We start from the raw sequence: 26,659 nt of genomic DNA on the forward strand, positions 1-26,659 counted from the left end.
CTAGCTGGGATGTTTTCTTCTGAGTTTCCATTCACAACAAATTTACATTGTAACACCCGTATTGTTTGGAATTATGTATCTTCAATGTTGCAATTAATTACATTTTTTTTTTTTTTTTTTTTAATTCTCCCCATAGTGCCGGCAATGACTCACTGTTCATCTAACCCTGAGGAAGATAACGATCGTGCCATGGAGGATAGTCGGCTCCGATTAGGTGTACGAGGCGGTGGAAGGGTGGGAATCTCAATGCTAATTACTAATCAGAAAAACAAAGGGATGACATCAGTTGCTGTGATTCACCCGTCCTACCAATGTCACCTCTCCATCAAAGTGCCTTCACATCAGCAGAGCTTAGCATATCAGTGACTGCGTTTACTGGCCCCCAGGGCACTCCGCTCGGGGCCCGGTCCCGTGTAACAGAGGTCACAACAGAGGGAACGTGGAAAGTCAGAGATGTCACAGGTCACATGGATTGTTCCATTGCTGAGCACTGCAAGCCTAGAGCTGCACATTATACTGCAACAAAAGCAACGGACAGGAATTTCTGGTCGTTTTTTTCTGAAAACCAAAAGAAAAAGCCGCCCTTTACAACTCCCACTGAACGCTTTTTTTTTTTTTTCAAAGGACGGCTGCTCTTTTGAAAGCATGTCTCTGTAGACGTTTCCTGCACAACCACTTATCTTGTTAAAGGGCAAGTCTCCCCAAAATTATTATTGTAGGTCAGTGGTCTCCAAAATGTGGCTGGGGCCTGGATGAGGCCGTTTGTATGGTTTTATCCGGCCCTTGAGGCACCATTTCATTCACCGACACCAACGAAGCAGTACAACTCCTACCAATGACACCAGCGAAGGGGCAGGGTTCCTCCCAATGACACCAACAATGGGGCATTGTTTACTCCAACTGATACAGGGGTTTTTTCTACTCCTGATGGCCAGTCTGGCCCCCTACAGTCTGAAGGACAGTAAACTGGCCCTTTGTTCCACCCAATGACACCAACGATGGGGCACAACTCCCACCAATGACTCCTACAATGGGTCCCAATGACACAATTCCCACCAATGACGGGGCACAATTCCTCTCATTGACATTAAAGATGGGGGCATTGTTTACTCCAACTGATGCTGGGACATTTTCTACTCCTGATGGCCACAATCTGGCCCACCTAATGTATGAAGCACAGTAAATTGGCCCTTTGTTTACAACGTTTGAAGACCCCTGTTGTAGAGGGACCTTCACCCTGGCTTCTTATGCTTAAAGACTTGGACATGTTCACGTTTTCTTCTGAGCCCACCAGGAAGCGGTCACCTATAATGATCCAGTCATCTACGGCGGGGGCATGCAACGCAGTCAGATCTATACAAGAGGCGAGTAGACATGGGGCTGCAGGGTGGGTAATGCCTTAGCTACAACAGATTGGCTCATTGCATGCGACAGCTTCCTGGTGGGCTCGGCCACGTGGGTTTGGAAGAGCATCTCAACATGCCCAAACTCCTCTCTAGTCTCAGATCCTCCAATAACAAGACCTCCCTGTCATTTCAAACTCTGTTCCTGTCAACCTAGGGGTTGTGGGTGTTCTCGTCAATATTGTTAAACACAAGAACAGTTATGCCCCGTAGACACGATCGGAAATTCCGCCAGCAAAAGTCCGATGTGAGATTTTGGTCAGAAATTCCGACCGTGTGTATGCTCCATCAGACTTTTGCTGGCGGAATTTCCGCCAGCAAAAGTTTGAGAGCAGGTTCTCTATTTTTCGGACGGAAAAAATTCCTATCGGAAATTCCGATCGTCTGTAGCAATTCCAACGCGGATAATTCCTACGCATGCTCGGAAGTATTGAACTTCATTTTCTCGGCTCGTCGTAGTGTTGTACGTCACCACGTTCTTGACAGTCAAAAGTTCAGAGAACTTTTGTGTGACTGTGTGTATGCAAGGCAAGCTTGAGGGGAATTCTGTCGGAAAAACCATCCAAGGTACGCGGCATTAGTGGAAAGGCCAAAGGAAACATTGCTTCCCAAGTGCCCACATCCTCCCCGCAGGGTCCAAACGCAAGGGTGCCTGCCCATGAATGTGTTCTCATGCCATCTACTGAACACTCAAGAATTGACAAACTGATAGCGCCACGCAGTCTGGGAAATCTTGCTAGCTGTCAAGACATCCGTTGCAGATAGCGCTTCACCCTCACCACCCCAAAACAGGCTTCATATTTTAAAGTCTCAGATCGTCCAATACCAAGAGCTCCCAGCTATCACTTCCAACTCTTTCTGTCCACATAGGGGTTTTTCGTGTTCCCACCCACCTTTGTGTTCCAATTTCTTCTCATCAATATTGTTAAAGTGTATCTAAACCTAAGAACGTAAATGTAATATATTGCAGATTACTAGTTCATACATGTGGTGGCTGCATTTGTTTTTTTGCTTTTTTTTTCTTAATTTCAACTGGGGATCCTGCCATTTTACATCCTTCCTGTCCTACAGTTGTTACACTCATTCCTCTACCTTATTTTGGAAATTAATTTGGACATCAGGATTGTAAACCAGTGGAAATGGTATGTTGTAGTCTGTCCATCTAATACTATGTATTATTTTGCCCATAATTTCATTTTAAATTAAGTCAGCAGAAAAAGCGTGAGCCATTCATATATACAGCGGGTGTGCAGACTCGGGAACTCCTCACAGAGATCTCACCAATAGACTTCCTGAGAACTACGTATAAGAAATGTTGGGTTGGAAAAGTGGGTTAGGTATCCAGTATCTACCAAACAATGGAATATAATGGTAAGTGTTCAAGCCTGGTGATTGTCACATAGGGGAGGCCATGTGCTCCTTGATACCCTCCTCCATTTTGGACATAGGAAAATGGAAAACCGACTGACAGGAAGAACAAGAATGACGAGGGCTGAGCTGTAATTAACTATTACCGGATTGCCTTTCCATTTTACTTGCATGAGTGGTACATGCTGAAACACATTCTCATGCCTAGAAACATCATGAGCCTGAGACTGCACAATGGAGAAGAGATGTATGCCGATTTAGGCTCGATTCACACCAATGCCTTTTTTGATGCATTTTGAGAAATGCAGGGAAATTTTTTAACATGGGTTCCTATGGAACATGTTCACATCAATGCATATTTGTGCCTTTGCGTTTTTGGAAAGGGTCGGGGACTTTTTTTTTCCCGCAAAATGCAGCGTTTTGCATGTAATAGGACTTCAATAGACCCACATTCAAAGCGCCAAATACCACGTTTTTACCACGATTTAACACGGTTGGTGTTTTGTTTTTTAGCTGTACATTCACTGTATATAACTGGTTGCTAAGGAGGGAGCCAGGAAGCCGGCCGCCACATCCTTAACAACCGATGAGTCTGTCAGCAGGCCCCCCTGTCCCAAAGCACCCACCCCCACATGTTGAGGGCATGCAGCCTGTGATGGTTTAGGAGGGAGAGGTGCATGGGGGGTCCCCTCAGAATCCATACTAGGCTCAAGGGCCTGGTATGGACCTGGGAGGGGGACACCCCCATGCGTTTTTTTTTTCCCCCCCCAATTTTTTTTTTTACCTTCAGCGGGGTAGCCCGCTGACAGCTGATGATTCATCAGCTGTTAAGGATACTGTGGCCAGCTTCCTGGCCCCCTCCTTAGCAACCAGCTATATACAGTCTTAAAAAAAAAAAAAAAAGCTGAGAACTGTAATGGGGCGCAGGGGACAGTTAATGGGGGAGGGGGAGCAGAGGACAGTTAAGGGGGGAGGAGGAGCAGAGGACAGTTAAGGGGGGAGGAGGAGCAGAGGACAGTTAAGGGGGGAGGAGTAGCAGAGGACAGTTAAGGGGGGAGGAGTAGCAGAGGACAGTTAAGGGGGGAGGAGGAGCAGAGGACAGTTAAGGGGGGAGGAGGAGCAGAGGACAGTTAAGGGGGGAGGAGGAGCAGAGGACAGTTAAGGGGGGAGGAGGAGCAGAGGACAGTTAAGGGGGGAGGGGGAGCAGAGGAAAGTTAAGGGGGGAGGGGGAGCAGAGGAAAGTTAAGGGGGGAGGGGGAGCAGAGGACAGTTAAGGGGGGAGGGGGAGCAGAGGACAGTTAAGGGGGGAGGGGGAGCAGAGGACAGTTAAGGGGGGAGGAGGAGCAGAGGACAGTTAAGGGGGGAGGAGGAGCAGAGGAAAGTTAAGGGGGAGCAGAGGACAGTTAAGGGGGGAGGGGGAGCAGAGGACAGTTAAGGGGGGGGCGAAGCTGGGGGACAGTAATGGGGGGGGCAAGCTGGGGGACAGTAATGGGGGGGGCAAGCTGGGGACAGTAATGGGGGGGGCAAGCTGGGGGACAGTAATGGGGGGGGCAAGCTGGGGGACAGTAATGGGGGGGGCAAGCTGGGGGACAGTATTATAAATGGAGGCTGATGAAAGTAATGTGAAGGGGGGAGCGACTGAGGATGCAGATATAAAGAACAGGTTTGTGATTGTGACGTTCAATTCTGATCTGTGCAAGCTTGTCTGAACGCGCACATCACGGGTATGGCAGCCCATTCATTTTAATGGGCTGCCCTACTATGAGAAACACAAAGAAAAAAGTCAAAACCCCCTTTTTTTTGTTAAATCGCACCCCATCCAACTGCATGGTGCTGCAGCACCATGTGGTTTGGTTAAAAGTGCGGCGCATTTCTCTGTGGGTCAGGAACGCATGCGATTTTGCACATTCCCCACCCACAGAGAGGTGAACCTAGACTAAGAAGAGAGGGGGGGCTGTGATGTGAAGGATCTGACTCATAGCACAAACATGGCATTCAGATCTCTGGAGGAAGAAAATGTTATTGATTGGACCTCTGTGAATTTTAATTCACTACCCCTGGCGTAGAGTATTAAGGAAGGGCGCCCCAACTTACGATCTCGTACACAGGCCCCCTCCATTCAGAAAACTCCCCTGCATCCCATGATATGTCCCTCAATCATGACCGCAGGTATATTCCATCTTTATCACAAGAGTGATTCCTGTACAAAGCACCTCTTCCTTTTATTTTCTTTTATCTTGCAGCCTGTCACAAAGCATTGGCGTACCTGTGCAGCGGTGGCGAGATGTTTATTTAATGCCATGCTATTGCCGTGGCATAGCTTTTGCACGTGCACATAACACAAGATGCTCCCAAGGGTATTTTAAATGGTTAAATATAGCCAGCGTAGGCATATTTCCTGGTTGAGGACGGCAAGAGAAAATAAGGGCGTAGTCACTAAGGGGTTAAAGTATTAGTAAACCTTTGAACTTGGAAAAAATAAAAAATAAATGAATGGCGTGTACGGATACGTCATTGGGAATGCTCCATACATACAGATTACTTAGAAGCTCATAGGTTCTTCATCCAGCGGCCGTGTGGCTAGGAATTAAAGTGCATCTCTAAGCAAAACCTTTTGAAGGGCTTTATTGCCATCTGTGTCCCCAGTGGGGAGATTCACCCCTCTAATTGTACTGGTGACCAGTGGAAAATCCACACTTTGACATTTGTCTCCAGAACAAGAGGGGAGAGGAAATCTTCCAATGGGGTGTTTCGGTGACAGCTAAGAGGGGAATTCCTCTCACATTGGGAGATATCCTCGAATTTCCTGTTGTGTCTCACACAGGAAGTAAAAGGGAATTTTCCACCAATAGTACAGACAACAAAAAATAAACTTTCAGGCTTAAAGTGATTGTAAAGTCTTGTTTTTTTCCTATAAAAATAACAAACATGTTATACTTACCTGCTCTGTGCGGTCGATTTGCACAGAGCAGCCCAGAACCTTTTTTTTTTTTTCGGGTCCCTCTTCCCTGCTCCTGGCCTCTCCCTCCTGTTCAGTGCCCCCCACAGCAAGCAGCTTGCTATGGGGGCACCCGAGCCGAGTCACAGCTCTGTGTGTCCATTCAGACATGGAGCCCTGCCCCGGCCACACCCCCTCTCTCCCCTGATTGGCCAGCTGATTTTGACAGCAGCGGGAGCCAATGGCACCCCTGCTGTGTCTCAGTCAATCAGGAGAAAGGAGAATCTCGGACGGCTGAGACATTCGTGGACAGAGAGGGACCTCAGCTAAGTATAAGGGGGGCTGCTACACACAGACCACCCACCGTTGTTATACGGCGGTACTTTGAAGAGGAATATTGTTGTTATGGTAGCAGCTAGCTACCATAACCCCGGTATCCTCTTCTTCAGCTGGCGGTCAAGATAAAAGTGGTCTCTGCGGCCGTGAGATCACTTTTATCGGCAGCGGGATTTTTAAAAGAACAGTGTAAGAAAAAAAAAAAAAAAAAAAAAAAAAAAAAAGGTAAAATAATAAAGAAAAAAAGTAAAAAAAATGTTAAACGCGCTCCGTCCCGATGAGCTTGCGTGCAGAAGCGAACACATACGGGAGTAGCGCCCGCATATGAAAATGGTTTTCAAACCACACATGTGAGGTATAACCGCGATTGGTAGAGCAAGAGAAATAATTCTAGCCCTAGATCTCCTCTGTAACTCAAAACATGCAACCTGTAGAGTTTTTTTAAATGTCGCCTATGGAGTTTTATTAGGGTAAAAGTTTGTCGCTATTCCACTAGCGGGCACAGTTTTGAAGCGTGACATGTTGGGTATCAATTTACTCGGCGTAACATTATCTTTCACAATATAAAAACAAATTGGGCTAACTTTACTGTTGTCTTATTTTTTGATTCAAAAAAGCGTATTTTTTCCAAAAAAAGTGCGCTCGTAAGACCGCTGCACAAGTACTGTGTGACAGAAAGTATTGCAACAACCGCCATTTTATTTTCTAGGGTGTTAAAAAAAAAAAAAAAAAATGTATACTGTTTGGGGGTTCTAAGTAATTTTCTAGCAAAAAAAAAACAAACTGTTTTTAACTTGTAAATACGAAATCTCAGAAAGAGGCTCCGTCCTTAAGTGGTTAATGCATAGAATGCATTAGGATTAAAAACCTTCTGACTTTACAACCCCTTTAAACATGGCCATACATTGATCACAATTTCAACCAGTGTGCGGGCTCCTCCACTCAACAGAATACACGGACATAGTTGCATACAATGCAGGACCAGCAGCCACCGCAGGTCCTGCATTGTATATGATGACGTGGAGGATCCGCCCACATCCTGCGGCTGGAGGAGGAGCGAGGAAGCTAGCTAGCTGCCATGACACCGAGAAATAAGGTAAGCATTGCTCTGCAATATCCATCCCCCAAACTAAGGGCCCATTCACACCAGGTGCTCCCCCAAACTAAGGGCCCATTCACACCAGGTGCGGAGGGACTGCGTTGGGCGGCTATTGCGGCGCATGACAAGGCAAAATGCCTTACCTCCTTATCTGCCAGGTTCACACCACTGATCTGTTTGAGGGCGACGTACTCAATAAAGTTCATTTAAAAATAAAAAAAACAGGAACAGTGTGATCCGCCAAGATTGGGACAGGAGCATAGCACTGATCAGGACAGACCGCACTGCACACCAGCCGTCGCATTGTAGGGAAGTAGCTGGTGATCATATCCCAATATACCTAGGGAAGGGGGCGCGGGCGATGACCAATAATTGTATTTTTTTTTTTTTTTTATAGCAGACTGGAGTTCAGCTTTAAATAAAACATGTGACTAGCAGTAATCTGAAAGTAACAAACTACTACTGATGAAAGTTTCACTCATTCACACTGAAACTACTAAAAAAAAAGAAAAAAAAAAAAAAAAAACACCTTCGTGAGAAGCCTCCATTAGAACATCATTTTCAGAATGTATACTAAATACAATAAATCACTTCGATCGCTAGTGATGGGAGCGACATTGTGCTGCTACAGCTAGCGAGGGAGCGATTCATTAGGGAAAGACAGGCAGGTTCTTAGCAATTCTTCCGCTGGCAATAACAAAACGCCAGCGGTAGAGTCGCACGTCTGACATTAGCCCGAAGCTTCTCCAAAAGCTTTTTTGCTTTGTAAACGATGGTCATTATTCCACCAAGATAGCGGCCTGAGTGCCATTAGACACAGAAAGGAGTTTTCTGCTGAAACAGCAAAGATGCAACGTTTGGCCATCCTCCCGACTCACCAGTCATGACCCTTCAGTCTGCACTTGGCAACGACCAGTAAGACCTTCTTCAGGAAACAGCAAGAAAAGCATTACGCCAAGAACCCAAACCAGTCAAATCAGAATCAGCTGTGCTGTAGTCACTGGGGTACAAGATGGCCACTGATGGGGTGACCACTGATGGTCACTGACGGGGGTGCTGTGGATGGTGCACTTAGTGCTCTGCCCATTGCACTATTGAACAATGGTGTCTACAGGAACTAGAGGGCCAACAATCCAGCTCATTAGCAGTATTTTTTTATGAAAGATCATTGTACAAATAAAGTTGGCCATACAAAGTTAAGATTTCTCTTGTTCAGCTCCAGGGGCCGAATATAAAATCAACAGATTACCCCATCCAAGCTTAACGGCGTGAATAGAGGAACCCCCCTGGCCAGCTATCGTATTCTGGAAGCCACTTCTCCCATGACTACCATAATACCCAACAGTGACTCCATCAAACTGGATACAGTCATTTTCAGCCAACAACTTTCCACTCAGTTCCTTCGATTTTCAGATCGAAGTTTGTCAAGCTAGGTCCACCATGGCTCACATTTTGGCCAATTCAGAAGGAATCGGCCAAAATTCCAGCCACGTATGGTCATTACAGGTATATTCTCATGAGAATGGCCAGGTTTGGGGTTACAGAAGGAGCACCTAAAGCCTCGTGAACATTGGCGTCAGGTTTGTTGGTATTTTGATCCATGCCTTCTGGTGTGGAGAAACAACATTTTATGTTGACAGTTTTGTGGGGAAAAAAAGTTATTTCTTTAATTTCCAAATAATCGTAGGACAAAAAAAAAATTACAATTTCAAACAACTCACCATGCCTAATACTAAATACCTTGGGCTGTCAACTTTCCAAAAAAGGGTCATTTGTGCTGTGTGAAGTGTGTGTGGGGGGTGTCTCTTCCCTCCATCCAGTTCTCAGAGCTCTCAACACTGATGTAACTTCAGCTGCCCACCTCCTGCCTTTTAGAGCTGAGAGATCCTGTGTAAATTCTGCACTTTGAATGGATGTAGGGGAAAGATGCAGCAGATAATCAGGTACAACATTTGTAGGAGGATTTGTTTCATCTCTGTGTATTACCTGAGGTCAGTCACTTCACTGGGGATATGTAAGGGTTAACAAGCACTAATGTCCATGGAGCTTTACATAAGTGGATAATAGTAATCAGCTGGGACAATCCATTCTGGGCCAAAGACTTCATCCTACCAGAGAACTCAGCCAGGAGACCCCCAGGGAGACCTACAGACATACCCTATAGTCCCCCAATCCCACCATTAACCATCTAGTTAGGTGAATATTCTCCAATGGCTGATGATACCCTGAAGATCTCAGTAAGCTTTGTAGTTAGCACTTGCAGAACTGTGACTTGGGTTCACTTCCCACCAGGGACACCAATGCCGCGTACACACGACCGGTTTTGCCGTCGGAATAAACTCTGAAGGTTTCTCCGACGGAATTCCGCTCTAGCGATCTTGCATACACACGGTTACACCAAAGTCCGACCGTCCAGAACGCGGTGACGTACAACACGTACGACGGGACTAGAAAAAGGAAGTTCAATAGCCAGTAGCCAATAGCTTCCGTCTCGTACTTGCTTCAGAACATGCGTCGTTTTTGGTCCGTCGGAACAGCATACAGACGAGCGGTTTTCCCGATAGGAATTGGTTCCGTCAGAAATATTTAGAACATGTTCCATTTCTAGGTCCGTCAGAATTTTCGAAAAAGAAAGTCCGATGAGGCATACACACGATCGGAATAGACGATGAAAAGCTTCCGTCGGACTTTTTCTGTCGGACATTCCGCTCGTGTGTACGCGGCTTAACTGTATGTTCTTCACCAGTATGTGTGGATTTCTTCTGGGCGTTTCCTCCCAAGTCTTCAACCATAAACACAGTGCTACAATGATTGTGGACTCTCCCAGGGGAAGGGACTGATATGGCTGGATTTATGGGCTCTGTAGAGCACTATGGTATATGTAGGTGCAATATTAATGAATGCAATAAACTGAATAATTCTGCATACAGTTCTAGCTTGGCTCTAACTTCTTTAGGATCTGTTCACACAGGTGGTTGAGCTGCGGTTTTACCTCCACCACCTGCCTGAATACTAAACATATAGTGGCTTGCGGGTTGTACACATGCCGCAGCAAAATCTAAACAGCACGTCGCTTTCAGCAGGCAGCACCGCCGCTGAATGGGACCAATGCAGTTCTATAGGATTGCACCACAACTGTGCGCAATTCACGCGATTGCGGCGTGGCAGTATGGCAATTATGGGGCAAGTCCGGCAGTGAGGAGATAACATAATGGCTCCTCATCTCCTGTCAACACCTCTGAAAAGCAATCTGAGTGTAGATCACTTTTCAGAGGAGCAACAGTCACTAGTGAAGGAGCTCTTATGGTGAAAGACGACAGTAAGTACAAGAAAAGGCACCACCATGTACACAATCTCTTGGGATCATCTTAACCCTCAACCCACCCCTATTCACACCTGAGAGTTTTCTTGCATGACTCTGAAGTGCAGCAACACTAATGCCCCGTACACACGATCGGACATTGATCGCACATTCTGACAACAAAATCCATCAGATTTTTTCCGACGGATGTTGGCTCAAACTTGTCTTGCATGCACACAAAGTCACACAAAGTTGGTTGGAAATTCCGAACGTCAAGAACGCGGTGACGTACAACACGAACGACGAGCCGAGAAAAATGAAGTTCGATAGCCAGTGCTGCTCTTCTGCTTGATTCTGAGCATGCGTGGCACTTTGTGCGTCGGAATTGTCTACACACGATCGCAATTTCCGCAAACGGATTTTGTTGTCGGAAAATTTTAGAGCCAGCTCTCAAACTTTGTGTGTCGGAAATTCTGATGGAAAAAGTCCGATGGAGCGGAATTTCCAACAAGCTCCGATCGCACATTTTCCGTCGGAAAGTCTGACCATGTGTACAGGGCATTAGGCTCCATGCATACTTGTGTGATTTGTCATGCAACTTTGGACATCAAAGTCGCATGAATTTGATGTCCAAAGTCATTCAGACCTAAAACAGACCAAAAGACACCCAGAGCTCCTGTGCAAATCGCACCAGAGCCTCTGCGGAGATATATGATCCCCATTCTTTTCAATGGCACCTGTTTAAATCAGTGTGACTTAGGCTGGCCATAGACAGAGCAAATTTCAAATTTCTTGGTTTGCGCATCAACAATTACAGTGTTGGAGGAATCTCTCCCACCGAGCAATTGTGTTGTCTCAGCAAGGGGGGTGGGTGCAACGGAAGCCGTCCCCACCAGGAGAACACACGTGATTATTGCTAGCGGCTATATTAGGGATAATTGCATTTAAAATCCGGCAGGCTGGTTATACCCAAGCTGATTGATCGACTTGGGTACATTCAGCCTGTCCATACATGGTTCGAATCTCGGCCGGTGTCTGCTTGAACTGGCCAAGATTTGACCTGTCTATGGCTGGCTTGAAAGTCACAGCAGCTTCAAAAAGGTGCCGGCACTACTTTGGTGCGACTTTGATCCACAGAATGTAAAGTTGGATCAAAACAACACCAAAAGTCGCATCAAAGTCGCACTCCAAAGACCAATCGTGCGACTTTGGAGACACGCTAATGTAAATGGAGCCTTAAGCTGAACAATCCCATTATTCTCAATGGGCACGTCCGCACTTGAGCGTTGCGTCACCTTTCGCATGAAGCTCGGGAAAGTACATGAGCTCCTTCAGAGCAGAATTGTGCGTTCCCCCCATAGATTTTAATAGGAGTGCTTTTCAGGTGCTCCCATTTGAAATTCTATGGAGACAAAAATGCATAATTCTGCTCCTCTGCTATAAGCCGCTAAATCACCTGCCTAAGCTCACACCAGGTGCCTCAATCTTCACATTAGCAGCCTATATGAGATCTCTAATAAGGCCAATGTCAAAATTTGTGACGTTTTGGGCCACGGTGATGGGTAACAAGAGTAGAATGCTGTCGTGACCATGACAGGTCCTCTTTAAGGAAATGAAAGTCCTGCATATGGCACGTTCTCACACATGTCGCAGATGCACAGCGCTCCACCCTCCTCCCCACGCAGAATTAGCACACCCTGACCACACTGACACTTTCCTGGATAATAAACACTGGATCCACACCTAAAACTGCCAACGAATCCCTTCCAAAGCAACTCCACCGGCACGACGGCTGAACAAAAACACAGCAAACGAGTTTCATTATATCTTAAAAAAAAAAAAAAAAAAAAAACATACAACACCACACCAGGTTTTGCTTGCACATTATGGGATGATTGAAGTGAACACAGCTTTACTATACTGGCCAAGCTTACTGTTTACAAAGTGACCGTCCAGTAAGCTAAGCCAGTATAGTAAAGCAAACAGTCCCCAGTCTGCTAGTAAATGAACCTCACAGTGTGCCCATTTCATAGACACAGCGACACCAGAACCGACTATGGCTGCAGATAAAACGCAAGTCCATTCTAGCAACATAGTATCACTTTTCCTGAAAGATTGCTCTAGCTTCAGAGAAGAGATCAGCATTGATGGGTTTAGTCCAGAAGCAGGAACTGCACACAGGCCTGAGATAGGTCACCAAACGTCATGCAAGTTACTGCCAGAAACCTCAACTTTACTACCAAATGCAAAAGGCCCAGTGAAACACACCCAGGTCTCCCTAGAAATACTCCAACTACGAGAGCCAAGGCTGTGAAGCCAACACCAATGGGACAGGATCCCCCAGATAACTTCCTATAGCCCCCTACAGACAGCCCAACGCCAACTCCCCCTCCCCCATGCCTCCTATGGCTACAGAACCACCCAGACAGACACTATGATGGTCCTCTCCTACAGCCCAACGTCTACCCTCCCCATGCCCCCTATGGCTACAGAACCAGACAGACACTCTGATGGTTCTCTCCTACAGCACAATGCCAACTCTTCCTATGCCTCCTATTGCTACATAACCACCCAGACACTCTGATGGTCCTCTCCTACAGACAGCCCAATGCCAACTCTCCCCAAGCCTCATATAGCTACAGCACCACCCAGACACTCTGATGCCTACCTATCCCACTACAGTCACACCCCCTTTGATCGCATGCGCCCAGGAGCTCTATCCGTGACCCAACTACCTTCAAAAGCCAAAAGCCCACCCTGAATTCTTCAAAGTCTACAGCCCCTGTATATGTCTACTGCTTCCTCCCAGATCCCTACAGCTTCTTAACCAGCAACTGCCATAAGGTTTGGACACCTGCATCTCACTTTTAGACACACGTGCCTCCATCCCCTGCCCCCTAGGTGTCTACGACACCCTCAAGTAACCATCTGATGCATGTCCAGATTTACTATTAGCCACAGTAGGCCAGACTTGTTTCTTTTTCAGTAAAACAATAAAATTTTCCCCAAATAAATTTTAGGCTGGGTTCACACTAGTGTGAATTGGATGCAGGTTTAGCCGCATCCAATTCACACAGCAGCGCATCCAATTCACACAGCAGGAGATTGTGACCTTCTGTCTATGGAGCCGGTTCACATATCTCCGCAGCGGCTCCGGTGCACAGGAGCTCTGTGTGTCTTTTGGTCTGTTTCGGGTCTGAATTCAGCTAAAAATTCAGGCTGAAATTGGACCTGAGACAGCGAATGGGGACGCACCGAACTCCTGCTGTGAGCCGCTACTTGCTCATATGTGAACCCAGCCTTAGACATCTGAATATCCCCCCAAAAAATCTGACCTCTGCGGCTCCCACAAAATCCTTCAGACGTCTATGGCTCCCCCAATAACCTCCGGACATTGATAGCTCTACATAATTAACTCTGGGCATCTACAGAGTGTGTGTAACTTTGGATATTTATTGCTCACCCCAATTAAGCTTTGTTAGTTCACAGCTCCACATATAAACGGATGTCTACAGCTCCCTCCAAAAACCTTTGGAGGCCTGTGGTTCTCCACAAAATCATTCAGAAGTCAACAGCTTCCCAAAACCCTTCAGACATCTATGGCACCCTAAAAATGTTCTTCAGGACATCTAGGACTCCATCAATTAACTCAGGGCATCTCAGGGAATTTGTGTACTTTGTTCATCTCTGGATGTCTACAGCTTCCCCATAAACTACAGAGTTAACCAGATCCCTATAACCTAATACATATACAGCTCTCCCAAAAAACTCTAGACATCTTCTGGTCCCCCCAATAACCTTCAGACACCTACTGCCCCTCTAAAACCTTTTGATGTGTACTGGTCCCCCTATGACCCATAGGACAGATATGGTTTCACCAATACCCTCCAGATATCTACAGTCCACCCATAGATGTGGAGGTTCCCCGCTCTCCTATGAGCCATAGGACACCTATAGCTCCCCCTGATGACCTTCGGATGTCTACAGTCCTCCCAATAAATGTTGTGGGTCCCCACCCCCCTATGATCCATAGGATAGCTATAGCCTCCCCCCCCCCCCACCCAAATAACCTTTGGACAGCTATGGCTCCTCCCAATAACCCTAAGATGTCAACAAAAAAGAAAAAAAAATCCCAAGAAATTCTATAAGTATGTAAACAGTAAAAAAGGAGGACAGACCATATTGGCCCCATAAAGAATGAGGAAGCACATATGGTTACAAAGGATGGGGAGATGGCAAAGGTATTGAATTTATTCTTCTCCTCAGTATTCACAAGGGAATCAGGGGGCTTCGGTAACCAAAACTGCAGTGTTATGGCTGACAGAGGACAGAATTAGAATTAGACTTGGGAAACTTAACATTAATAAATCACCGGGACCAGATGGCTTGTACCCGAGGGTACTTAGGGAACTTAGTCAAGTAATTGCCAGACCATTGTTCCTAATTTTTACTGACTGGAATAGTACCAGCGGATTGGAGAAAAGCAAATGTAGCAACAATATTTAAAAATGGCCCAAAATACATCCCTGGGAATTACAGACCAGTTAGCCTAACATCAATAGTATGTAAGCTCTCGGAGGGGATGACAAGGGACTATATACAAGATTTTAGTAATGAAAACAGTATCATTAGCAGTAATCAGCATGGATTCATAAAGAATAGTTCTTGCCAAATTAATCTATTAACCTTCTATGAGGAGGTGAGTTGCCATCTAGATAAAGGAAGGCCCGTAGACGTGGTGTATCTGGATTTTGCAAAAGCATTTGACACAGTTCTCCATAAACATTTACTGTACAAAATAAAGGTCCGTTGGCATGGACCATAGGGTGAGTACATGGACTGAAAACTGGCTACAAGGGCGAGTTCAGAGGGTGGTGATAAATGGGGAGTACTCAGACTGGTCAGGGGTGGATAGTTGGATCCCCCAGGGTTCTGTCCTGGGACCAATCCTATTTCATTTGTTCATAAACGCCCTGGAGGATGGGGTAAACAGCTCAATCTCTGTATTTGCGGATGATACTAAGTTAACCTTGCAAGAAGATCTGAAAAAAATTAATGGGGTGGGCAACTACATGGCAAATGAGGTTTAACGTGTAAAATAATGCATTTGGGTGGCAAAAATCTGAATGCAATCTATACACTACAAGGAGAACCTCTGGGGGAATCTAGAAAGGAAAAGGACCTGCGGGTCCTAGTAGATGATAGGCACAGCAATGGCATGCAATGCCAAGCTGCTGCTAACAAAGCAGAATATTGGCATGCATTAAAAAGGGGATCAACTCCAGAGAAAAAATGATAATTCTCCCGCTCTACAACACTCTGGTCCAGCCACACCTGGAGTATGCTGTCCAGTACTGGGCACCAGTCCTCAGGAAGGATGTACTGGAAATGGAGAGAGTACAGAGAAGGGCAACAAAGCTAATAAATGGTCTGGAGGATATTAGTTATGAGGAAAGGTTATGAGCACTGAACTTATTCTCTCTGGAGAAGAGACGCTTGAGAGGGGATATGATTTCAATATACAAATACTGTACTGGTGACCCCACAATAGGGATAAAACTTTTTCACGGAAGGGAGTTTAACAAGACTCGTGGCCACTCATTAAAATTAGAAGAAAAGTTTAACCTTAAACTACGTAGAGGGTTCTTTACTGTAAGAGCGGCAAGGATGTGGAATTTCCTTCCACAGGCGGTGGTCTCAGCTGGGAGCATCGATCAAAAAACTTAGTTTTAATTAGATAAGCACCTGAACGACCACAACATACAGGGATATACAATGTAATACTGACATATAATCACACACATAGGTTGGACTTGATGGACTTGTGTCTTTTTTCAACCTCAACTACTATGTAATTATGCAACAGTCCCACCCCATAAATGTGGGGGTACCCTGCTCTCGTGTCCCACAGATGTCTACAGTCCTCCCAATAAATGTCGTGGGTCCCCATTCCCCTATGATCCATAGGATAGCTTTGTCCCTCCCCTCCCCCTGCCAATAACTTTTCTGCCAGCTCTGGCTCCCCCCCCCATAAGATGTCTACAGCACCCCCATAAATGTAGGGTCCACCGCTCTTCTGTAATCATAGGACACCTATGGCTCCCCTGATAACCTTCAGATGTCTACAATACCCCCACAAACGTAGGGGGTCCCATAGCTCCTAGCAGTAACCTTCATACAGCTATGGATCCCCCCAAAAAACTTCAGTTGTCTACTGCCCCCCCATAAATATAGGGGTCCCCCGCTCTCCTTTGATCATAGGACACCTACAGATCCCCCAGTAACCTCCATATGTCTACAGTCCCCCACCAATAAATTTAGGGGGTCCCATAGTTCCCCTGAATAACCTTCAGACAGCTATGGATCCCCCAAATAACCTTCAGATGTCCACAGGCGCCCCCCCCTCCCCATAAATGTAGGGGTCCCGCTCTCCTGTGATCATAGGGCGCCTATGGCTCCCCCAGTAACCTTCAGATGTCTACTACCCCACCCAAAATATAGGGGGTCTCATAGCCGCCCCCCCCCCCCCAATAACCTTCAGACAGCTATGCATCCCCCAAATAACCTTCAGATGTCTACAGCCTCCCATAAATAGACAGACAGGAAAACCCGCTCCAGGTGTCTGAGCCACAAAATCTCCTCCCCCGTCAGGTACAAGCGCTGGCTCAGTATGCAAGCGGCATACAAAGAAAAATTGAATCCGGATGGCCGCAATACAACGATAATATCTTTATTAGTAAAAATACATACAGCAAAAGATAAAATAGATCGCTAACATGTTTCACACCGTAACTACTGGTGCTTACTCATAATTAAATCTTTAAACAAGTGACAATGGTTTATATATATACCGTATATACTCGAGTATAAGCAGAATTTTTCAGCACATTTTTTATGCTGAAAAAGCCCCCCTCGGCTTATACTCGAGTGAGGGTGCAGCCTCACTGTGCCCATCTGCAGCTGTAACCAAAACAGCGGGTGTCTCCCGCTGTGTTATGCAGTCTGTTGAGGGGCCGTCCATTGTAACAAAGCCCCGCCTCCTCCTCATCCGTGATAGACGGAACACTGATACAATGCTGGGAAACTGAATCAGCGTTCTGACTATAATGGACGAGGAGGAGGCGGGGCTTTGTTACAATGGACAGCCGCCAATCAGACTGGATGACACAGCGGGAGACACCTGCTGTTTTGGTTATCAAAGGTACAGCTGCAGATGGGCACAAGTGAGGCTGCAGATGGGCACAAGTGAGGCTGCAGATGGGCACAAGTGAGGCTGCAGATGGGCACAAGTGAGGCTGCAGATGGGCATTGTTTACTCAGTAGCTGCTGCATTTCCCTCCCTAGGCTTATACTCGAGTCAATAAGTTTTCCCAGTTTTTAGTGGTAAAATTAGGTGCCTTGGCTTATATTCGGGTCGGCTTATACTCGAGCGTATATACGGTACATGCCAATACATTCAAAGTGGGTCGGGTCCTGAAGAAGCCTAATGGCGAACCGCGTAGACGCACAAGGGCTCACTGTAAGAATTGCATAAGTGCATATGTATGATGTTTTTTACTCTTTCCAATAAGTATGTGTATATTTTGTAGTTTTTCAATAAATGTGATGATTTATTTATAGTATTTCTTTCTCCATTGTTTCCTGGCCTATAAAGTCTGATATTTGGTACCGCCAGTAGTACCCCTTCTTTCTGCCCCTATATGACGGACGTGGCATTTGAGTGCCTTCTTTATCTACATAGAAAGTGGGCTTGTTTGAAAGATTGAAAGACTCCTGTTACAAATCGCAACTTGACTGGTTAACATTGCAATAGATCTACTGAGACCGAGGTCTTCATGGATATAAAGATTTCCTTTTGTTAATACAATTTACAACGTATGTGTCCTGTTTTTTTGTTTTTCTTTTTTTATGTTTTTTGATGGTTTTACTTCTCACTTATGTGTTGTTTAGATGTCTAGGTATACATTCCCCTACCGGCAATTCTAAACGTCATGAAATGTACACATTTAAGTAACGATCTGGACTTTATTGGCTAAATTGTATCAACAAAAGGAAATCTTTACGATATCCATAAGGACCTCGGTCTCAGTAGATCTATTGCAATGTTAACCAGAGTCGAGTTGCGATTTGTCTGTCGATCTTTCAATTGTTCAATCTTTCAAATCAAGCCAACTTTGTATATATATATATATATATATATATATATATATATATATATATATATATATATATATATATATATATATATATATATATATATATATATATATATATACATACACACCCCCTTCCTGCCCAGGCCATTTTTCAGCTTTCAGCGCTGTCACACTTTGAATGACAATTGCACGGTCATACAACACTGTAACCATATACAACCACAAATAAAGCTTTATTTTGGTGGCATTTAATCCCCTGTGAGGAGATGCCACTGATCGGCTCTCCTCTCCTCACACTCTGTCAGTGTGAGGCGAGGAGCGCCGATTACCCGCATCTCTGTGTTTACATGTGACTGTTCTGGGAGGCCGTCATATGATGTCCACCCAGAACAAGAGCAGCACCGCCCAGTCGTCATTTAACGGTGGGCGGTCGGCAAGTGGTTAAAGATTTAGCTATGGGTAAGCACCAGTAGTTACGGTGTGAAACATGTTAGCGATCTATTTTATCTTTTGCCGTTTGGGTTTTTACTAATAAAGCTATTTTCGTTGGAGTGCGGCCATTCGGATTAAATTTTTCTTTGTAAGCCCCGCATAAACGTAGGGGTCCCCCCGCTCTCCTGTGATCATGGGACACCTACAGCTCCCCCTATAACCTTCAGATGTTTACAGTCCCCCCCATAAATGTAGGGGTCCCATAGTTCCCCCCCAATAACCTTCAGACAGCTATGGATCCCCCAAATAACCAGAAGTCTACAATACCCCCCCATAAATGTAGGGGTCCCCGGCTCTCCTGTGATCATAGGACAACTATGCCTCCCCCGTTAACCTTCAATTATCTATAGCTACCTCTGATAACCTTAAAATTACGACAACCCCCCATAAATGTAGGGGTTCCCCTGCTCTCCTGTGTTCATAGGACACCTACAGCTCCCCCCCACCAATAACCTTCAGATGTCTACAGTCCCCCCCATAAAAGTAGAGGGTCCCATAGTTCCCCCAATAACCTTAAGACAGCTATGGATCCCCCAAATAGCCTTCAGATGTCTACAGCCCCCCAAAAAGGTAGGGGTCCCCCACTCCCCTGCGATCATAGGAGAACTATGCCTCCCCCATTAACCTTCAATTATCTATAGCTTCCTCCGATATCCTTCAGATGTCTAGAGCCCCCCCATTAATGTAGGGGTCCCCCGCTCTCCTGTGATCATAGGACAACTATGCCTCCCCCGTAAACCTTCAATTATCTATAGCTACCTCTGATAACCTTAAGATGATGACAACCCCACATAAATGTAGGGGTCCCCCCGCTCTCCTGTGTTCATAGGACACCTATGGCTCCCCCCCCCCCAATAACCTTAAGATGTCTACAGCCCCCCCATAAATGTAGGGGTACCATAGTTCTCCCCAATAATCTTGAGAGCTATAGATCCCCCAAATATCCTTCAGATGTCTACAGCCCACCCCCCGATAACTGTGGGGGTCCCCCACTCTCCTCTGGCCCATAGACCATATATATCTTCCCAAAAACCTTCAGACAGCTATGGTTCCCCCCTGATCACCTTCAGATGTCTACAAGCCCCCGCCCCCCCCCCATACAGGTATGGGTCCTCCACTCTCCTGTGATCATAAGACACCTACGGCTCCCCCAGTAACCTTCAGATGTCTACTACCCCCCATAAATGTGGGGGGTCCCATAGTTCCCCCCCAATAACCTTCAGACAGCTATGGATCTCCCAAATAACCTTCAGATGTCTACAGCCCCGCCATAAATGTAGGGGTCCCCCGCTCTCCTGTGATCATAGGACAACTACGCCTCCCCCGTTAACCTATGATTATCTATAGCTACCTCCGATAACCTTAAGATGACGATGACCCTCCCCATAAATGTAGGGGTCCCCCCCACTCTCCTGTGTTCATAGGACACCTACGGCTCCCCCAGTAACCTTCAATGTCTACAGTCCTCCCATAAATGTAGGGGTCCCATAGTTCCCCCCAATAACCTTCAGAGAGCTATGGATACCCCAAAAACCCTTCAGATGTCTACAGCCCCCTGATAACTGTGGGGGTCCCCCGCTCTCCTCTGACCCATAGACCATCTATATCTCCCCAAAAACCTTTGGACAACTATGGTCCCCCCCCCTCCCCGATCACCTTCAGATGTCTTTAGTACCCCCATAAATGTGGGGGTCCCCCACTGATCTATGACCCCCTGGCTCTCTCAGGCCCCCCCTCTGTGACTCCTCCAGCTCAGTGTGTCCTCCTCCTCAGTCCTCTTCCCCCCCCTCTCGTACACTCTATGATCTGTCACCGAGCTGTCAGTGTCACCCCTCCCCTCCTCCCCCGGGTACCTGAAGTAGTAGACATCGCTCTTGCCCGCACTCAGGCCGGACTTCCTGATGACCTCCTCCTTCTTCCAGCCCGGTGGTAGAGCCGGGCACTCCATCCTCCTCTTCTCCATAGAGCAGCGCTCAGCACTGTCCTCCTACACCAGCATGTCCCGCTCCTACTGCCTCTCCCACTGGCACAGCGCCCCCTAGCAACGCCGTACCCTTCCGCGCCCCGAGCTCCCCGGCGGAGGGATACGCGCCCATAGAGACACAGCCACTGACAGCCGGTGATGCGGTCGGCTGGTGACGTAATACAGCAAAAAAGTACGTCACGGTGGGCGTGGTTCCAGCCCAACCAGCTGGCTGGAGACTTCAACTTCCGTCAGCCCGGGCAGGCGGTGTCCCCGGGGACAAGTATGGGGGTTGTAGTCCTGTGCTGTCACTGGGGTGGGCGTGGTGTCACACAAGGCTGCCCGGTGTCACTGGCTTCAAGGAGCAGTCCTCTACCGGAGCTGTCAGCTGACTGTCACCCTATTCCTCCGGGCTCACAACTATCTGCGTCACAGAGCAAGACCCTCATCTGGTGTCTGAGGAACCCGAGGATCGGGATGACAGACAGCTGCTTCAGCACTGGGGCTCATTCACAGTTGTGCTGCACTCTGAAAAGTGATCTTTGGCTGATCGTTTTTCAGAGTGCGGCTGGCAATAATATAGCTTGTGAAATTCGCGCAGCCACGCCGCGACCACGAGAATTACACATCGACTGGTCCCCCAATAACATTCAGACGTCTACAGTCACCCCATAAATGTAGGGGGTCAGCAGCCCCCCCAGCCATGGAACATCAGCAACTCCCCCCAATAACCCTCAGACATCTACTGGACCCTCAAGAACCTTCAGACATCTACAGTCACCCCATAAATGTAAGGGGTCACCAGCCCCCCCCCCCAGCCATTGGACATCTGCAACTCCCCCCAATAACCTTCAGACATCTACTGGGCCCTTAAGAACCTTCAGACATCTACAGTAACCCCATAAATGTAGGGGGTCACCAGCTCCCCCCATAACCATGGAACACTTACAATTTTCCCCAATAACCTTCAGACTCAACTGGTCCCCCTAATAACCTTCAGACATCTACAGCCACCCATAAATGTAGGGGTCACAAGCTCTCCCATGACCATGGGACACCTTCAACTTCCCCGAATAACCTTCAGACTCAACTGGCCCCCCTAATAAATCCCCCCAATAACCTTCAGACATCTACAGACACAACATAAATGTAGGGGGTCATCAGTTCCCCCTAATTACCCCCCAATGAACATCAGACATCTACTGGTCCCTCAAGAACCTTCAGACATCTATAGTCACCCCATAAATGTAGGGGGTCACCAGCTCCCCCCCGCCATGAGACATCTGCAACTCCTCCCCAATAACCTTCAGACATCTACTGGACCCTCAAGAACCTTCAGACATCTACAGTCACCCCATAAATGTAGGGGTCACCAGCTCCCCCCCAGCCATGGGACATCTGCAACTCCCCTCCCCAATAACCTTCAGACATCTACTGGACCCTCAAGAACCTTCAGACATCTACAGTCACCCCATAAATGTAGGGGTCACCAGCTCCCCCCCCAGCCATGGGACATCTGCAACTCCTCCCCAATAACCTTCAGACATCTACTGGACCCTCAAGAATCTTCAGACATCTACAGTCACCCCATAAATGTAGGGGTCACCAGCTCCCCCATAACCATGGAAAACCGTCAATTTCCCCCAATTACCTTCAGACTCAACTGGTCCCCCTAATAATTCCCCCCAATAACCTTCAGACATCTAGAGCCACCCCATAAATGTAGGGGGTCACCAGCTCCCCATAACCATGGGACACCTACAACTTCTCCCAATAACCTTCAGACTCAGCTGGTCCCCTAATAAGTCCCCCCAATAACCTTCAGACATCTATAGCAACCCCATAAATGTAGGGGGTCATCAGTTCCCCCTAACCACCCCCCCAATAACTTTCAGACATCAGCTGGTCCTCCCAATAACCTTGAGACATCAACTGGTCACCCCAATAACCTTCAGACATCAACTGGTCCCTCAAGAACCTTCAGACATCTACAGTCACCCCATAAATGTAGGGGGTCACCAGCTTCCCCCCCCCAGCCATGGGACATCTTCAACTCCCCCCGATAACCTTCAGATATCTACTGGACCCTCAAGAACCTTCAGACATCTACAGTCACCCCATAAATGTAGGGGGTCACCAGCCCCCCCTAGCCATGGGACATCTGCAACTCCCCCCCAATAACCTTCAGACATCTACTGGTCCCTCAAGAACCTTCAGACATCTACAGTCACCCCATAAATATAGGGGTCACCAGCTCTCCCATAACCATGGAACACCTACAATTTCCCCCAATAACCTTCAGACTCAACTGATCCCCCTAATAAGTCCCCCCAATAACCTTCAGACATCTAAAGCCACCCCATAAATGTAGGGGGTCACCAGCTCCCCCATAACCATGGGACACCTACAACTTCCCCCAATAACCTTCAGACTCAACTGGTCCCCCTAATAAGTCCCCCCAATAACCTTCAGACATCAGCTGGTCCCCCCAATAACCTTCAGACATCAACTGGTCCCCCCCATTAGTCATCCCAATAACCTTCAGACATCAACTGGTCCCCCCAATAACCTTCAGACATCTACTGGCCCCCCTAATAACCTTCAGACGTCTACAGTCACCCCATAAATGTAAGGGTTAAACCAGTTAGGGGCTAAACATGGGACATCTACAACCCCCCCCAGGAATCTTTAGACATCAACTGGTTCCCCAATAATTCCCGCCAAATAACCTTCAGAGATCAACTGGACCCCCCAATAACCTTCAGACATCCACTGGCCCCCCTAATAACCTTCAGACATCTACAGTCACCCCATAAATGTAGGGGTTTACCAGCTAGGGGCTAAACATGGGACATCTACACCCCCCCCAATAATCTTTAGACATCAACTGGTTCCCCAATAATTCCCCCCAAATAACCTTCAAACATCTACTGGTCCCCCAATAACCTTCAGCCGTCTACAGTTAGCCCATAAATGTACGGGGTCACCAGCTCCCCTATAACCATGGGACATCTACTGGTCCCCCCCAAAAACCTTCAGGCATCTACTGGTCCCCCCAATAACATTTAGATGTTAACAGTCACCCCATAAATGTGGGGGGCATCTACAACTCCCCCTCAATAACCTTCTGACATCAACTGGTCCCACCATGTACTAGTTCCACTAAATTTTCAGACGTCAAGAGTCACCCCATAAGTCACACCATAGAAACGCAGTCCGGATGCGTTCCAGGTGCTTTTCTGCATGCGTGTTTTTGATGCGTTCCAGTGCTTCTACTGGCTCCTTAATAATTTTTGGACATCTACTGGTCCCCCCAATAAAGGAAGGAGGTCATTAGCGCCTCCCTAACCATAGGATACCTGTTGCTCTCCCAATAACCTTCAGATATGTACTGGTTCCCCCAGTAACTTTCAGAAGTCTAGAGTCACCCCATAAATGTGGGGGGGTCACCAGCTCCCCCCAAATCACAGGACATCTACAACTTCCCCCAATAACCTTCGGACAACTACTGGTCCCCCCCAATAAATGTAGGAGATCATTAGCTCCTCCCTAACCATGGGACACCTATTAGTTTCCCAAAAACATTAAGGCATATACAGGTTCCCCAATAACCTTCAGATATCTACAGGTCCCCCTAATAACTTTCAGACAGGTCCCCCCAATAACTTTCAGACAGGTCCCCCTAATAACCTTCAGACCTTGGTTGGTTCCCCCAATAACCTTTAGGCATTTACTGGTCCCCAATAACATTTGAACATCTACTGGTCCCCCAATAACCTTTAGACGTCGACAGTTACCCCATAAATGTAGGGGGGTCACCAACTCCCCCATATCCATGGGACATCTACAAATCCCCCAATAACCTTCAGGCATCAACTGGTACCTCCAATAACCTTCAGACATCTACTGCTACCCCCAATAAATGTAGCAGGTCTTTATCTCTTCCCTAACCATAGGATACCTGTTGGCCTCCTAATAGCTTTCAGATGTACTGGTTGCCCCAGAAACTTTCAGACGTCTAGAGTCACCCCATGAACTTGGGGGGGTCACCAGCTCCCCCCAAACCATGGGACATCTACGACTTCCCCCAATAGCCTTCAAACATCTACTGGGCCCCCCAATAAATGTAGGTCATTAGCTTCTCCCTAATCACGGGACACATATTAGTTTCTCAATAACCTTTAGACATCTATTGGATCTCCAAAAACATTCAGACATCAACTGGTCTCCCCAATAACCTTCAGACATTTACTGGATCCCCCAAAATCATTCAAAAAACATTCAAACATCTACTGGTGCCCCAATGTTCTACGGACATCTACTGGTCCCCCCCAATACATGTAGGAGGTCTTTGTTTTTCCCTAACCATAGGATACCAGTTGGTCTCCCAATAACCTTCAGATATGTACTGGTACCCCCAGTAACCTTCAGACATTTAGAGTTACCCCATAAATGTAGGGGGTCACAAGCCCCCCTTTAACCGTGGGACATCTACAGTATACCTTCCCTGAATAACCTTCAGACATCTACTGGTCCCTCAAATAACCTTCAGAAATCTACTGGTCCCCCAAATAAATGTAGGAGGTCATTAGCTTCTCCTTAGCCATGGAATACCTATTAGTTTCCCAACAGCCTTCAGACATCTACTGGTCCCCCCAATAACCTTCAAACCTTGATTAGTTCCCCCAATAACCTTCAGACATCTACTGGTCCCCCAAGAATCTTCAGACATCTACTGGTCCCCCCAATAACCTTCATACCTTGATTGATTCCCCCTAATAACCTTCAGACATCTACTGGTCACCCAATAATCTTCAGATATCTACTGGTCCTCCCAATAACCTTCATACATTGATTGGTTCCCCCTAATAACCTTCAGACACCTACTGGATCTTGATTGATCCCCCCCCAGTAACTTTCAGACATCTACTGGTCCCCGCCAATAACCTTTGGACATCTAGTGGCCCCCCCAATTACCTTCAGACATCCCACCAAAAACATTCAGACAACTATTCCCCCCCCCCCCCCCCCCCCAATAAATGTAGGAGGTTTTTAGCTCTTCCCTAATCATAGAATACCTGTTGGTCTCCAAATAACCTTCACACATGTACTGCCCCCCCCCCACACTAAATGTAGGGGGTATTTCTTAATGGCACCCCCGCACCTCTGCAAAAGATCAGAGCATTTTGGCTACAGGTGCAGGAATGTGCGCAATTTATACGCATTCCTGCAACCGCATAGATGGAAACCTAGCCTTAGGATAAGGTTGGAGGGGTAAAACTGCAGCTCATCAGTTTTTACTTCCCCCCATTTTCAAATGTAAAGGAGGCACTTACATGGGCAGTTGAGCCATTGAGGACTGTACACAAACCACAATGCTTTGTGTCGCAGCTGCGGCAAGAGTGTGCACCAAACGCCTTTTCAAACCCAGATTTTACCTTGTAAAAGTAGCAGTAATTTCATGTCATCACTGGGCTGTACATAGTTTGTGCAGAGAACAGAGCTGTGGGAGGGGCTCAGCAGGCTCCACCCTCTACAGGCTGCTTGAAGAAAACAACAGGAGGGGGCGGAGTCAAGACCAGTCACCCTGCACAAGGAGAGAG

General features: G+C 47.0%; 1 protein-coding gene across 1 annotated transcript in view; it reads right to left on the reverse strand.

Annotated features, from left to right (window-relative positions):
• MBD2 (methyl-CpG binding domain protein 2) overlaps positions 1-21,234 on the reverse strand; it is a 108,347-nt gene extending 87,113 nt beyond the window's left edge. Inside the window, exon 1 of the mRNA XM_073619869.1 lies at positions 20,947-21,234. Coding sequence (XP_073475970.1) covers positions 20,947-21,056 — 110 coding nt within the window. The 5' untranslated portion in view covers positions 21,057-21,234. The remainder of the gene's footprint in view (positions 1-20,946) is intronic.
• Positions 21,235-26,659: the final 5,425 nt, after the last annotated feature.

The sequence above is a fragment of the Aquarana catesbeiana genome, linkage group LG01 (assembly GCF_042186555.1).
Source record: "Aquarana catesbeiana isolate 2022-GZ linkage group LG01, ASM4218655v1, whole genome shotgun sequence".
NCBI lineage: Eukaryota > Metazoa > Chordata > Amphibia > Anura > Ranidae > Aquarana > Aquarana catesbeiana.